The 15,778-nt window shown below is 37.2% G+C and overlaps 1 protein-coding gene across 16 annotated transcripts in view; it reads right to left on the bottom strand.

Annotated features, from left to right (window-relative positions):
* Nucleotides 1-15,778, bottom strand: part of PUM2 (pumilio RNA binding family member 2) — a 70,342-nt gene that overhangs the window by 17,565 nt on the left and 36,999 nt on the right. For 12 of the 16 annotated variants that reach the window (XM_064411815.1, XM_064411818.1, XM_064411828.1 and 9 more), the window contains 5 exons: nt 13,838-13,963; nt 12,535-12,674; nt 10,705-10,843; nt 5,454-5,597; nt 4,158-4,439 (listed from right to left, as the gene is read on the bottom strand). In XM_064411815.1, coding sequence (XP_064267885.1) covers nt 4,158-4,439; nt 5,454-5,597; nt 10,705-10,843; nt 12,535-12,674; nt 13,838-13,963 — 831 coding nt within the window. The remainder of the gene's footprint in view (nt 1-4,157; nt 4,440-5,453; nt 5,598-10,704; nt 10,844-12,534; nt 12,675-13,837; nt 13,964-15,778) is intronic. The other 4 variants (XM_064411817.1, XM_064411819.1, XM_064411821.1 and 1 more) reach the window with 2 other exon arrangements.

Below are 15,778 nucleotides of genomic sequence, written 5' to 3'. Positions count from 1 at the left end.
GAATTATGGCTCTCAAAGAAGTGTTTTGAAAAGATATTATAAAGAGGGAATAGGCCAAGAAAGAAGATGAGAAGCACAGCAGAGATAGGAAAATTAAGTGAGAAATTAAAAACGTGATTTTACTGCTATCAGTGTTTCTGAAAGTCTAATTAGACTAGAGGCTTTGGATAACAGTGTGTTAGTGAAGGACTGGTTATCCTGCACAGCAGCGTTCAGCAGGGCGATGAGCAGTCTAGGACAAATTAGGAGAACAATAAAAAGTTTTTAGAAATGTTAAATTCTAGCATCTGCTGCATACTAGCAAAGTATTAAACTAGAGTGCCTGTTTTAAATGCTCAACATTATTATAATCATGAACCAAACCAAGATTATGGATATTTTAGTAATGAATATCTTTCTTAAGCTGAATTTGGAAAATTGATTACTGCTATTGACTACTTCAACTTAAGAAGGAAAGGTCAGAATTTTTACTTCCATAACCTTTATCCTTTTCAAGTGCCTTCCTACTAAAGCTGGCAGCATGGAACAATACAAAGGTTGCCCGAAACTTCCCATTTTTAAGACACTAATTTGTTTTCTCATAACATTAACAACTTGGATAATATTTTTCATGGCAGGAACATGCTTAGACAAAATTTTTAATACAACTTTTGTCTAAACACTGCCATTTCAGAAATACTGGCAAAGAAAGGTGCTTTATCCTTACCAAAATAATCTAGCTACCTCTTTGAGAAGTTGATGCTTTCATGCACTCAGACGAAATATGCCAGCAACAGGAGACCTTTATTTTCGCACTCTTCGAATGGACTAAAAACCTTTGCAAAATCACAGTTCATCCAAGTTCAGCACAGATCTGCTACAGACTCATAGCTGAAAACTTAAAAACTCCTGACCATACACAGCACATCTGAGGTGACTGATTAAGTTTGTGCCTGCAATTGAACTTCAGTGTGCCATGTCAAAAAAAGACTCTGAAACTGCTGTCCAAGATTCCACCTTGTGTTGGAAAGGCCCATGAGGCAATGAGGAAAGGAATTTTTCTATTTCAAGTGCCGGGGAGACAAAAGCCAAACACAAGAAGTAGACTAAGGAGAGGGGAAAGAGAAAAAAGGAAACCAGGAGGAAGAGAGAAAGGTAAGACAAAGGAGCCAACAAAGAGACTGCAAGAAAAACTGGCAAGCACTTTCAGTGGGACTGAGGATGAGAAGAAAGCAGATCTGAAGAAAAGTTAGGCTGTAGAAGGTGTATGTGACTGTGGGGCAAAAAGACTGAATAGTAAGCTGATGATGGGAACATCACACAGTACAAGTAGAAACAGAAACATACTTAGGAGGGAAGCAGGAGATAAATGTTGCCTGGAAACTGGGAAGGAAGACATACTGGAGGAGAAACCAGAAGGAAAAGATACTGGACTAACTAGGCAAGGAGATTGAGAATAAGAAACCAGAAGAGCAAATTAAGGCAACAGTTGAAAGAAAACTCAAGCTTTGAGACCAGTTCTACAGGCTCTGGCTCAGTGAACCATATAAATGTTAATAAAATGCTACATAATGGACTGCTATTTTTCCATCTTTCAGTGTTTCTTACCCGGCTAAATTACTGCAGTTTAACAAGTTACCACAATGCAGCTGAGCTGCGTTTTCACACACAAAACAAGCAAAGCTCACAAAACCCACAAGATAAGTTGCATTAGGTTGCTCCTCTTCCCCCCTCACTAAGCTATTCCAATTCCTTTACAGTTGTTACAAGCCAGAAGGCAGCATCTGGAAAGCTGCCACAGTTGATCTAATTCTTGGCTACCTGTTAAGCTGCAGTAACTTACCATCATGCACCTAAACCTTTAAAAAGGAGTATGAATAACTTTATTATAAAAGAACAGAGACTGTGAGTACATACAGTCATTTATACGGTATGTTTGCTGCTTTCAGTTGTTACTTTGTTCAGTCATTCAAGCTAGAACATGCTCACCTTCGCATTTTTTGCAGCTATTTTTGCCCCCTGCAAAAACTGAAAGCATAAGGGCAAATTGTGTTCTGCCATCTATGAGTCTTCATGGCTATATTTTAACTGAAATTCAACATTTTCAACACACTGATGGGAGTTACAAAGAAGCTGAAACCATAGCACATAAAAAATTAAACTTTCAATTCGCCTCAATATGCATAAATACCACTTATTTAAGTGCTCATCTGTGTAATTCAATTCATATATACATACAGGCCAGAACGCTAAAAAAAAAAAAAAAAAATAACCAGGAAGCATTTTTAAAGTGGCTATTAGGGCAAGTACAATTTACACTTGGCAGAAGGGCAGTTTCAGTATACTTTTATTCTAATACTACTAAAAATATTTCAAGTTTAGATAGCACCTTTCATCAGCACTGCTCAAACTGCAAAAGCATAGGGTTCCAGCTTCCCTGTGCAAACTACCACGCTAATTAAATCACCCTGGATACTGCTGCAAGATTTCAGCATGTGCTCTCTGTGCTGAGGGCTTTGGACAAAGCTCTGCAACTGACCTTTGCTACAAGAAAAAGGCTTAATCTCCTGTGCCAGGAAAAGCTATGCTGATTTTCTTAAGTAGATACACAACTAAAATTTGTATGGAGGTTCTTCAGATAATGCAGGATAAAAACTTTTATGACTTAAATCTATTCTATCTAGAGACCTTAAATAGTTGCGTGGTATTAAATATATATATTTATTATGACTATCTACCACTGTAATGAAACTACCTAGAGTGAAACACAGCTGCTAAGAACTCACTGAAACCTTACAAATAGCTCAGGACAAGTTATATTACATAATATTGGATAGCACAATTTTGTAGATAAAATTTACTTGCCATAAATTAAGGAAAAATTAAGAAAACCTACACTACTGAGTAGGTTCTTTTTTTTTTTTTTTAAATTGAACATGGGATGTTTTGGGTCTTCTCTTTAAAATCAAATACTAGAAAGGATCAATGTAAAAACCTGATTTTGAACTTCCTAGAATTAATTTTGTTAAAGTAAATAATTTTTCTGATTATTTTATGAAAATTAACACTGAGAAAAAATCTATGTGTTGGTATCCAATACACTTGATGTCACTAGTCCCACAGTTACCAAATAACTACCATAACTTAACACTGAAGGGTGTGCTTTTCCTTCTGTTTTTCCTCCTCCATATATAAACCTATTTTGTAATTTTTAAAAAATTACTTTCTTTAGCGCTTATTTTCCTTAATTTTGTAAAGAATACTGTTTAAGAGTGCATAAAATTCCCCCAATTTCTACCCATCTGCAAGATATGCAAGATCAAACATGCTCCCCTGATTTCATTAAAATAATATTAGTAATAAGAAGCAATTCAGTGCTGTAAACTTAGAGATTAATAGCAAAAGGAGATATTCTTAGAAAATGTTTATCTTGCCTTATTAAAATTGAATCTGAAATATAGAAAACCTACCTTGCATGTTTAAAAACTGTGTGAATATGAAATTTCTGCTTTAGAGCAGAAACATGACAGAATGATTTTTTTAAAAATACAAACAGGTTGCTAATATTCAGTAGCATCTGTTGTAATAATTAAAGGCCCCAAACATGTACAGAACTATTTAGGCTTAACTATATCTAAGAGTAAACCTGACAGAGCTAACAAGGACTACTCTTGGGTATTAGATGTTTTTGTTTTATAAATCCTTTACAATCGTATTGAAAAAAACACTTTGATATTAGATCAAATTTAGAAAGTCATATGCTGTTTGATTTATTAAAAAGAAAATTAGGAACTTGTATGTTTATTAAAACAGAAGAATGTACATCTTCACTATCATCAATTATTATTTTAACCAGAGAATGCAGACTTCCTTGAAAACAAAAGCAGCTTACTGAAAAACAGTAACAAACTTCTGGGGCACAGTACAGTGATCAGTATGGAAAAGTATTTTGGAGATACCTGTGACTACAGGATATTGTTCAAAAATGCATCTTCTATACAGAACCCAAGTGAATTTTAAAAACTTGTCTTTTTCCCCTATAATTTGTTTTAAACTTATATAACCTATTTTTTCATTCTTTTTAGAAATGTATGTATATATATGATGCCTGATACAGATACATTTTTTTGCTTAGCACAAAAGTCTCACAGAATGTCCTCACTATATTAACAACCTACCTGATGATCCAAATCCACCAAGTGCAGAGCCGATAGCTGCTCCTAAAGAGCTGCTACTTCCAAAGCCAAGAGATGTGCTTCCTGGTTGGCCAGGACCATGTGAAAAAAGGGAACTGCTCTGGGAGTTATTGGTCAAAGAGTTACTGCCATAAAATGAATTGGATTGTAGGCTACTATTTGTTTGCTGTTGCTGTTGCTGTGGCTGGGCACCAAGTGGCCGAAATAGACCGTTCGTGGCTCCTGCGAGATTGTTTGCTGTTCCTCCAGCTGAAGCAGCTGCAGCTGTAAAACACATGTTTTCAATCATAATTACTCTCTCGAACATTTCTGACTGAAAATGGATTATTCAGAACTAAATTGTGTTTTCTTGAAGCCCGCTTAAAACAAGCAGAAATACACATATTAAAGGACTAAGACTTAATAGTATTATACAATCTTAATTACTGAAGGGAAAAAAGTGAACACAGCACATGTTTTAGGCTAATCAAGGCTGCAGAATTGTTAATGTAATTGAGGGAATTTCCAGTGTAAACATGTAAGACATTACGGTTTACTGTTAATTTATATCCAAAGTTGCAGTGGCAGAATTGTAGCTAAGAGTCATTCAAAGACATCTTCAGCTATCAGAAGCGAGTTCTGCATAGAGAAAGAAGCTGATAGATTAACTTAAAATCTAATTTTCTGAACAGATTAAGTTAATTAATCCAGGGTTAATAGTCTAGATTTTAATTTAACAAATGCAATAAATTGTTCAGTAAAGTAATACTAGATCTTACAACTGGTAAAAAAGAAGGAAATTAGAGAGTTTTGATATAACTAATTTGCCTCTTTTGCTTTCCATTCTAGACATAGCTTTCTCCTTGACACATTTTTCAGGAGAAAGTAAGTTTCATGAGAAAAGTATAGCAAGGTTCCAGAGCAGTCCATCTTCTGCCAGGCCGAAGCAATGAAACGATGCTTCCTAGAGGACACCATTTAAAGGGACTGATGAGAAGTGCATGTTATAATGCATGGGGAGAGGAAGGAGAAAATGTTCCTATCTGACAAGTAACATTTGCAGAAACATGCCTATGTATGTATGGCAAGAGGACTGTAAATTTCAATTAAAAATGGAAAACCCCCTCTGTGAAAAAGAACAGGAGAAGACAGAATAAAAAAGCAAGCATGCACAGTATATCCTTCACAACTAGAAAACTTCAGATGCATGGAAAACAATGATGTCAAATACTAATCAACACTACTGTTAAGATTCAGTAGAGAAGTGGAAGAAATATCTGTGCAGGATGAAATACTTACCTGCTTGTGCTGCTGCAGAACTGATGAGAACAGGAGTTGAGGCCACCAACCTGACCGGTGCACCAAGGCCAGTTCTTGCTCCAGGGCCTACTACTAAGGCACCAGTCTGATCATAATAGGCAGTGGGAGCCAGCACCTGGTAACCTGCACAGCACAGGAGACAAGGATCAGTGCTACAGCCTCATACAGTCAGCATTTCCTCTCTCCCTGAAATATTCTAACCACAAACTACAAACCAGCACTTCTGCCACAGTCTTTGAATATCAACTGGATATCAAAGTAAAAGCAGTAAAGATCAGAAAACACTGGGACAAAATCAGATTTAGAAATGCCTCAAGTAATTTTTTACAACTAAAATAACTGCTAAAATTAGTCTAAAATTGAACTTACTGTCAAGGTTAAAGTTTCTAACACCACAGTGAGAAGGTACAGGTACAATACAACTGGCAGATTTGGATCATTATCAAATAAATTTCCTTCAGCAGTTTAAAACATTTTTCTCTTGTACTCCTTTGTACATGGAGAATCTCTTGAGACGTGCACAATTAAAAGGCTGAGCAAAATGCAAGTCTGGCAATTCCACACATTACCTAACCACACTTAAAAGTCCATCTGCAAAAAACACATTAGGAAAGGAATGCTGTGTGTGCAGGAGTATCTTGGACCAGCCAGTTTCACAGGAATAAAAAAGACTGTAATCCAAGCATAACACTTCATTCAGTTGACAGTTAAGACTTGGAATTGATGAAAAGGAAGAGGAGCTGAAAAAGGAGAAAAGCAAACAGTAGGAAGGAATACAGAATACAATATATGAATGAAGAAAAGCAAAAAAGACAAAAGAAAGCCAAGCAAAACAACCCTTTACTTAGAACATGAGCAAGAGAATTAATTTTAAGGCTCTTCACACTTTATAGTGAAGTAGATGAATTGGAATAAGAATCCCTCAAAAATGGAAGACAAGCTACGATAATCTAAGATAGGATGCTGATATTTAAAATACAACAATTTCTAGTTGTTAGGTTGACTATTCTTACGAAGCAATAAAACAAAACCCAATCTAATTTCAATATTCCTCCCATGTTCAAATATATACTAACAGTATTAAGAAAAAAGACAAGACTGCAAAAGTCACACATCTATTTTTGTACATGTAAGAACAAAGATTTTGCATCCTATTTTAAGTCAGCTGTTCCCTTAAGTTGCCTTGTATATTCAGAACTAGGTCTAGCAGATTTTTCTCTGAAATACATATGGACCTGAACATAACTGGACCTCTGATTTAAGGTAAGTACCACAATCACCAGCCTTCCAAGTCATATTTTCTCCTCCTCGATTTCTAAAACATCTCTAATCTCCTCTGCCTAGATACAATCCAAAAAAAGAGCTGGAAACATCATCTGCCTTCTGGCCTGGTAGTCACAGTGCTCTGCAGGGAACCTGGATCCACAGGTCTAAATTCTCACACATAAAGAAATTATCAAGATATGAAGGAGACTCAGGTACTACTTAACAGGACAGGAGCAACGAAAATCCAGATCTTTAGGTTCAATTCACAGTTCTGGAGGTGAATGCATTATACTGGTTATGAAAAATCATCACTGCTATAATTCTAAACCTGTTCTCACTGCTCACTACTCGCCTTGCATTCCAGCCACATCTACCTTTTCTTTCCCACCAACAGCACAAGACAGTGGTCCTCCACATAATTTTTCTGAAAATTTGGCCAGTTAAAACCAACCAAAACAGGTTATTACACTTGAACTACAGAAATATTTTGCTAGAGGTGCCACTGCCTCTTCCACCTACACAGATGTGTTCTGCTCTACCCCTTCACCACTAAGAAAAGTTGCCACCTGCCCAAGGTAGGGAAAGGTGACAAACCGTTGTCTGTTTTACTGTAGATCTGCAGATAATACAAAATACTGGCTTAGTGACACAGTACAAAAGCTCATTATAGTAACACATGATCCTGCACACATTAGCAATGTTTAATTACTAGTATCTACATAACTTCTGCTTTTATCTGTAGCAGGTTCAATTGATAACAACACGTTGGCTCTGCTGTTTGTTCCTGCTGTACCTTATGAAACCACTTTTTCAGAACTCAGAATTGGCTAATGCTTACCAGTATTTACTCTGCCCACCTACCCTCTTCAAATGCACAAACCCATGGATAATGCTGTAACTGTTTAAGTATTAACTGCCTAAAACACCCACTGATTTTATGTTTACACTCTTCCACTAATATACAGCTTTTTATATTACTTCAATCCCACAATGTAAACAAGGCTATTTTCCAATGCAAAGTATCTGGACAGGGGCAGGGGAGATAACTTACACTTTGTATAAAACAAATTTACTGAAATTAATACTAATGCAGTTTAATACATTAATATTAAATTTTCTAAAATAATTTACTTGTATGACTGCTAAATTAAAAAACTGAAACAATTTGCCCTGGTTTTTTACATTACAAGATGCTCAAGCCCTCTTGATACTTCCCTGACATTACGTGAACCTGTGACCCACCCACAGACAGTACATTTAAGTAAGTAATGATAAACTAGGTCAATAGCATCCAGATACTGCCACAGAAGGGTCAAGGCCAATTTCTGAAATACATTCTGAACCAAAACAGACCTCAGCTTTCTACTTAAATCTACCAAAATAAAGCAACATAGGACTATTTGTGAAATTGCTAAAACCTTGCTAAGTGCATGTACAGCCTCAAAGGTATAAAATTTTTTGTTTTGATATAAAAAATAAAATTTCAGAGAGACCATCAAAGATCAAATTAAATAATTGAAGAAGAGTTCTCACAGCAAACTTAGATCTCCTTTCCTTTCCACTATTCCACAAACTGTGCCTCATCCCAGAAAGCTGAGTACAAACCTAGAAACCTCCCCTGCCTTATCTATCAGAGATACGGTAGTGATTTGGCACATCTCCTCTCTAATTCCTTCTCTTCCTGTTTCAGTTTTCATTACCTTCCATCACACCATCATCTCTCCCTGTGGCTGTGCAATTTCCTCTCAAAATTAACAATTATCAATCTCACTTCAGTGCCTTTGCATTCAAGTTCACTGAATTCAAGTGGTGTTCCCATGCAGTCAGAAAACTATAACATACTATAACTGATCCTGATCAGCTCATAATCACACCGTCTATTTTAGAGTTTAATTGCTCCATCTATACTTACTGTCTCCGTCTCAGCAGGGAATGTGAAAGTAAACAATCTTGTTTATAATTATGGTGTTTTGCTGAAATTATTTCTAAATGTCTCCAGAAACCACACTCTGAAAAACTTTCTGATTCTTATTACGCAAACCTTGAATGTATCTAAAGAATGAGAGGAAATGAAATCTGTTCTCGTGGTTCATGCAGCTCATCCTTAGTACTGCCCTTATCCATCCAGTAGTGTAACTTCCCTTAGTGATGACATCCAAATATATGCCAGTTTGGCACTTCTCTCTTCACAATTTAACAGATGTAACACTCCTTACTGCCAATTCAATTATCTGCTCCTTTGAAAAATGCCATCCTCTCCCCTCCCCAGCTCTCTTTGTCTAAAACCTGAACCCCTATAACCTTTGCTTGTACTGATGAAGACATGCTCAGCCTTATCTCTGCACATCCCCTAATAAAACAAATTCAGAACTTACTATCCAGCCAGTAACCCATTTATACTTTCCATAACCACTGTACCTTTCCCTATACTGTATATCTGCCACAAAGAAATTTGACTTCCATTTCATACTACCCACTGCAATGTCACATTTCAAATTCCTCTAGGTAATAAAACCAAAAAGTGCTATGCCAACGGACAGGACTTGTTGATTTTAATGCTTTATACATGGGCGGTTTTTTTCCCAGACTACTTGAATAGAAAGGCTCCTGCCCTCACAAAAAACCTTTTGGGTCTTGTGGAAGAGGAAAAAAAAGTCTTCAAGTACCTTCTTCAAAGGACAGGCTTTTGCACTACTGAGGTTATGTATCTGACCACTCAGTTTTACTTTCAATCACCCACTGAGGTGGGAGGTTACAGGTTTTAAGAACTACTCTTAAGACAGCTACTACTCCAGATCTAAAGTAAGAACTAATAAGTAACCATAAACAAACGTACACCACACCCTCTCAAAAAAAAAAGAAAAGAAAAAGTTATAGCTAAGCCTTTGAGGCTTGTGCAAAGATGGTTATAGCATCTCTCACATGCCTCATTGTTTGTAGGCCTTATCCACTGCTTCGGTGAGGTGCAGAAGTACCACTTGGCAGGTGCCAGGACTGCACTCTGCTGAGTCCTCAATTTTAGGAGAAAGATGCTAAATGCTGAAGATAACTACTGCATGAGAAGAAATAGAAATTATAGTTATAAAAGAAAACAGACGGGAAAAACACCACAGTCAGTCTGTTCTGCAGCTAGAATCTCAAATGTGCCCACAGGAGGCCAAGTGCACAACGCAGGCCAAGAGCACGCAGCCAGCAACTCTGGCTCCAGACTGCAGGGCATCTCACAGTGGTGTCAACCAAGGAGAGAACTTGTACAGGTCAAAGGAATGGATACATTATCTACTTGGAACATAGATAATGTTCTAATGGAACATTATCTAACTTACAAGGTAAAGTCTATACTTCCACACTGAAGAACGGCCAAGTACTCTGAAATTGCTCAGGTAACTGTACCAAACACTTAGACGTTGAACTTCAAGCTAACCACTCCACAACACATGAACCACTCCTCAGGAAGTCAGAAGCCATGCACACTAAAAGAATCTGAGGCTCCAACATCTGGAGTGCTTCCACACATTTTGTGATCTTCAGATATGATAAAGAATTAATTTTTTTAAAAATGTCTTCATTTTGGATTCTGAATTTTAGATATTATGTCCCAAATAAAAGTTATTCTAGCAAAACTTAATACTTCCTGTTGCAGAGGAACCAGAGAACAAGTGACTTTTAAAGACAGCATGTAGTTGCTTCACTATATATGAAATTACCTTGCAAAAATCTGTATTTCTTGTGCATACGTTTGTAACAGCCAATACAGAGAAAATGCTCCAAACAACAAATGCTAGAGGAGTTTCTTGTGCTCTAAAAATACTGTGCCAGTATTTTAAACCAACTGAATAACATAAAACTAAAAAACTCAATTCTAAGCAGCTTATCGTAAATGCAACAGGACTTTGTTAATCTGTTACCTAATAACACCAATATTCTTACTTTCTGTATCTTAATCCACTGATAACATACATACCTGGCATGCCTGTAGCAAGACCCTGACCAAAAGCCAAAGCTGGATTTGCTGCTGCAGCTGCTGCAAGTGACTCTGCCTGCTGCCCTTGCTGCCCCTGGTTGGGAGTGAGCGGGCGCTGAGTTGCTCCAGCTCGCAGGACCTGGAAAAGGCCAACACAACACCCCTTCCTTAAAAGGTAAGGAATCCAATCTATTATGTGCTAACAAAGATCTAGAACAGTTGCTTTTAGTATCTGATGCCTCTCAGCCCTGATTTTCATTCTGGGAATCCTGCACCTCATTGGTTTCCAGAATATACAAATAATAAAAGGTATATACCATTTTGTTGACCAACGTGACCATAAAATATCTGCCCTGCCTTGGACATTGGGACTCAGGTATGTTCCATCACTGGTAATGCGTATAAAGGAAGGAAGAAAATCTAAGAGTGATACATTTTATGACCTACATTATTTATTAACTGAACACCTGACCTTCCTTGATAAACACATTTGTTGACATTACTTCCAGGCAATTGAATGATGTAAATCTGAGTATTTCAGCACTTGTAGTAACCTGTCTAAATAATTAACATTCCACTGCCAACAGTGCTGTAAATAATGCGCCCACTAAGTTTTAAACATTCACATAACACTCCATCACCATGCAATGCAGGCGCATTTTATTATGTTCTGACAGCGAATCTCCGGGAATCTGACTGAAAAGCAATCTAAATTCTTGCAGCTACTCTATCCCTCTTGGTTAAAGTCAACTTTTTCAGGTCCAAAATAAGGGAGAAATACAACTCGCAATATATTCCCACAAAGAATTGTGTATGTTGTTTGCATATATATAAATTCTCTATAATATTAATTTATAGAGAAAACAAAAAGAAACTGCAGAGACAATATACATTCAGTTACCAATGCAGGTCACTGATAAAAACAATCAGTAGAAAGAAATATCCACCTGAACATAAAAACAGTGATGAAATCCCTGGAACTACATGGTACCTCAGACATCTCCTATTACATTTCTAAAAATGGCACTGAAATGAACCATATTGCTGGTAAAAATTTTGAAATGCTTACATTCATTCAAGTGTAAAATCATTGTAAAATTTGTGGTTTTCCTTTGTCAAAATTGCCATTCATTTATACTGAAAACTCATACAATAGTTTAAAAATGTATCCAAAGTAACAATAGAAAATTAGCACTTTTCAAGAAATATTTAAAGAAACTGAATTTTCAACAGGTTCTTGTAACAATTGCTCATTCTTGCTTCACCAAGGCAAAAACACCATATGGCACATGGTGATGCTGCAATACAATTAATATCACAGAAAAATAAGCTGGGCAATCCTTCCTTCCTGTGAAGAAACAAAACTACTGGTAACACCTTTATTTCCCTACTTTTCGAAGGGACAGAAAAATGTGTAACATTCAGTGTTCCAGCTAATTTATGAAAACACAGATCAGTTTTTTCCCAAGCTTAAAAGAAACAATACTCTCCTAAAATTGCCAGAATGTATCTTTTCATCCCCTTATGCTAGTTTTCTAGATTAACCTTAACATTAATTTACTACACAGGAAGCATCACCTACACACATAATAGCACAGCTACTGGAAGAAAAGAACCATTTTTAATGCTTATTGTCTTAAGAAACAAAACTGTAAAATAACTTTAACACGGTGTGAGACAATGACAATGAGTAAGGAAATTGAGAGTTTTTAACATTCATTTATTGTACAGTAAAATGCAACATCTGAATTATGTAAAATTTTCCAGCAGCTGACTCTTGCACACTGGAATGTTAAGGTGAGGCACCTCTGCTTTTCATGCTGAACGTACCGGTTGCTGTCCCTGCTGTGCCTGGGAAGCTGCTTGCTGATTTGCTGTGGTATTTGCTGCTGCAGCTTGCTGCTGGAATAAATTGGCTGGATACACCCCCCATGGAACACCATAATACTGAGGTGGAACCACAGCAGGACCTAAAACCAGAAAACATGATTATTCCATCTAGTGCAGCTGTTTAAAATACTGTTTGTAGCATCCCTCATTGACCCATCTTCTCAGTTTCAGAACAGAAATCAGTATTAAAAAGAAAGAATTCCCATGTTAGCTAAAATGACACATGAATACAAATGGATTAATTTTTAACATTCGCACCAAGTCATATCTTCTCTATGAAAAAATGAATACCCTTGCGAGACTCGGGTGACAAAGAACAACCTTAAAGCATTCAGAGTCTGTGCATTCAAAATCAGTTTTCATGGTTGGAAGAAAAGATCATTTCAGAACATCACAGTATGAAGAAAATTTATCCTCCTGATAGTGATGTACTGTGACTTTGATCATCTGTGATTCCTCCATTCTTGTATGATGCCCTTGCTTATAAACACTATTGCCTGTGCCTCTCCTGCATATACATGATGCTCTTCCAAGTGGGCACACTTAACTCTTCCAGCCTATAAATGAAGAACCTGTAGAAGAATAATCTCTCCATACATGGGATTGTACATATAAAGCATTATATATACCTGTCTTTTAGTTTTCTCTACTGTCTTCCCTGTGAAACACCTTGTGGAAACACAGGAGTTTTTTTTTGTTTTTTTTTTTAAAATGCTATGCTCAAGTCTGAGCACTAGCTGGGACTTGAATACTCAGTTATGTTGTTTCACAGTGATATCTAGTAACTTTTTAAGAGATTTTCCTGTATTTCTCTGTTGTCTGGACCTTTTAGCACGCTGGAGACCATCTTTAGTCTCCATTGGAAATGAGAAAAGCTGGAATTAGAAAATTAATGCACTTAGCAAAAATACACAAGGAAAGGCTAGCTGTCACATCTTTTGAAAATAATACATACTGTCAAAGTCAGATTCACCTTATTAAGGATAAACACTTTTAGAACAGAAAAAAAGCCCTAAATTTTGTATATGAAAGTCCAGTGGCAAGAGAAACTTGGAATCTATATGTAACAAACTGAAATACTTTCTATCATAGCAAGAATTTTCAAAATGGCAGTATTCCTTTTTTTAGAAGTCTCTCCTGCCTAGAACTACATTTGCAGAGAATAAAGCGGACAGATTTCACTTCTTTTTCCTCTTTTTGTTCGGTTGAAGTATCAAGACAGACACTCCCCAGTGTTCAGTACCTGCTAGGGTAGCTGCTGCAGCTAATCCAGCTGCGGTGTACGGGTCAGTCCCTGGAGGAGCAGCGCTGATAATGTATGGGTTTGGCACAAAAGCAGCTGGGGCCAAGCCTGCGGAGAATACGCCTGCTGCAGTAACAAACAGAGCTTCATTACAGCCAACATTCTTAGCAAGCATCATCATATTCACACCACCCAAATCACACAGCCTATCTGTTATAATCAGAACTGCTTGTACTTTGGAAGCTCTGAAGACCAGGTACGTAATTACAGAAATCAACACTTCTATGTCTTCTCATCAGTCCTTTCTCACTAATCCCAAGGCCTAACAGCTTTGTTTTGTTGGACCTAAAGACTCCAAGGAGATTTATCTCATACGTGTCTATCCATTCTTACACAGAAGGGATTATTCAAAGTGGAATTTATCTTACCCAACTTTAACTATCTGAAAGTTAAACTAATCTTGCAAGGAAATCTGTAGCAGACAAGTCATCCAGTGCGTGAAGTGAATCAGCCAGATGAAATAAACCACCTGCTAGAGACAAAACCTCTCTTCATTGACAATTAGGAAAAAATTTAACCAGATAGTTTAAGTCAGATACCTAGCTTTTAAACAGCCAGATATAAGATGCTAATCTTACTTCCCAAGAATCCTAATTTGATATAGGAATTGTAATGCAAGGAGACAACTGCAGAAACTCCAGCAAACAAAGCATCACTGGCCAGAGTTTCCCCAGTCAGTTGCGTTCATGTACTTTATCCAACACTGAGTCAGGAACTTTTACAGCAAGCAAGGCATGTCAAACTATGTCCCTCCTTCCAAATATTTCTTGATAAATGTCTATTAATATATACATGAGAAGAGGCTGCATTTTAAGAGAAAAATTTCAGCTGACTACTCAGCACTTCATACAAAGTAGAGGCTTCTCTGAAGTTTAGAAGCCAAAGACAGGACCTGTGACCTCACGCAAACATCTCAATCTGCCATGCTTCCAGCTCTCAGCCTGTATTTGTGAAGACCTGCCACTTTTCAATCCCAGCTACAGGCTGCTGATCCCAGTCTGAGCAGACCTCACAACCTACCTAAGCAACAAGCTGGTGAGAAAACTTATTTGCAGGAGAGCATGGACACAAGGCACTGCAGATGCTTCCTACTTCTTCCTGCCCTTCTAATCCTGAGAATCTGTTTTTTCTCACAGAGGAAACATTTGTGCACACACCTCAACAGCCCAGTGGAACTGGAGAAGGTAGAAATCTTTAAACTCTCATTATCTCCCTGCCTTAAACAAGGAATTGCTTCCATGTGTGTTCCAACCTCCCCCCCCAAACACCAACAGCTTCCCCACAGCAGAACACAAAATTGTCATTGAAATGAAGGCTCCTTGTTGAGTTGCAGCACATGAAGAACTTGATGTATTTAACTAACTCACAGAACTAAAAGCACTGAAAAAATGTCTGCTAAAGAACTAGCTCATTAGGGTACCTGCAAGAAGAAAGAGCTGTTTAAATAGTGACATTAACAAGGAAAAATTAAAACTTAATCAACACAACAGTATGATTTCAAAATTGTGTTCTACAATGGTTTTTAACTGGATTACTAAAAATACTACACTGCAAGAGAATCTTAGAATTGCATACTGGCTTTTAGTATATAAAGCTAGTGTTTCTATTACTGCTTATTGCAGTAAGCATTAACCTTTTACTCCCATCAACATTCAACTACTATGCTATAGAAGCAAATGTAAGTTTTATTTCTTTGTATACAACTGTCCAAAGGGGAAAATTTACAGCAGAGAACCTCCACTAAGAACAGTAGTCATAGGCAGTCATTCTGAGCAGTTTTCATGAGAACCATTGCAGCAAGCCAAGTGATCAGTATCTATTTGAATGAGAAGACTGGGTAAACTGAAAGGAGTCTATCAAAGCAACACACCCACTTTTGCC

Source organism: Passer domesticus, chromosome 3 (assembly GCF_036417665.1).
Source record: "Passer domesticus isolate bPasDom1 chromosome 3, bPasDom1.hap1, whole genome shotgun sequence".
Lineage (NCBI taxonomy): Eukaryota > Metazoa > Chordata > Aves > Passeriformes > Passeridae > Passer > Passer domesticus.
The sequence above is the reverse complement of the archived record's forward strand: the minus strand, read 5'-3'. Positions and strand labels throughout refer to the sequence as shown.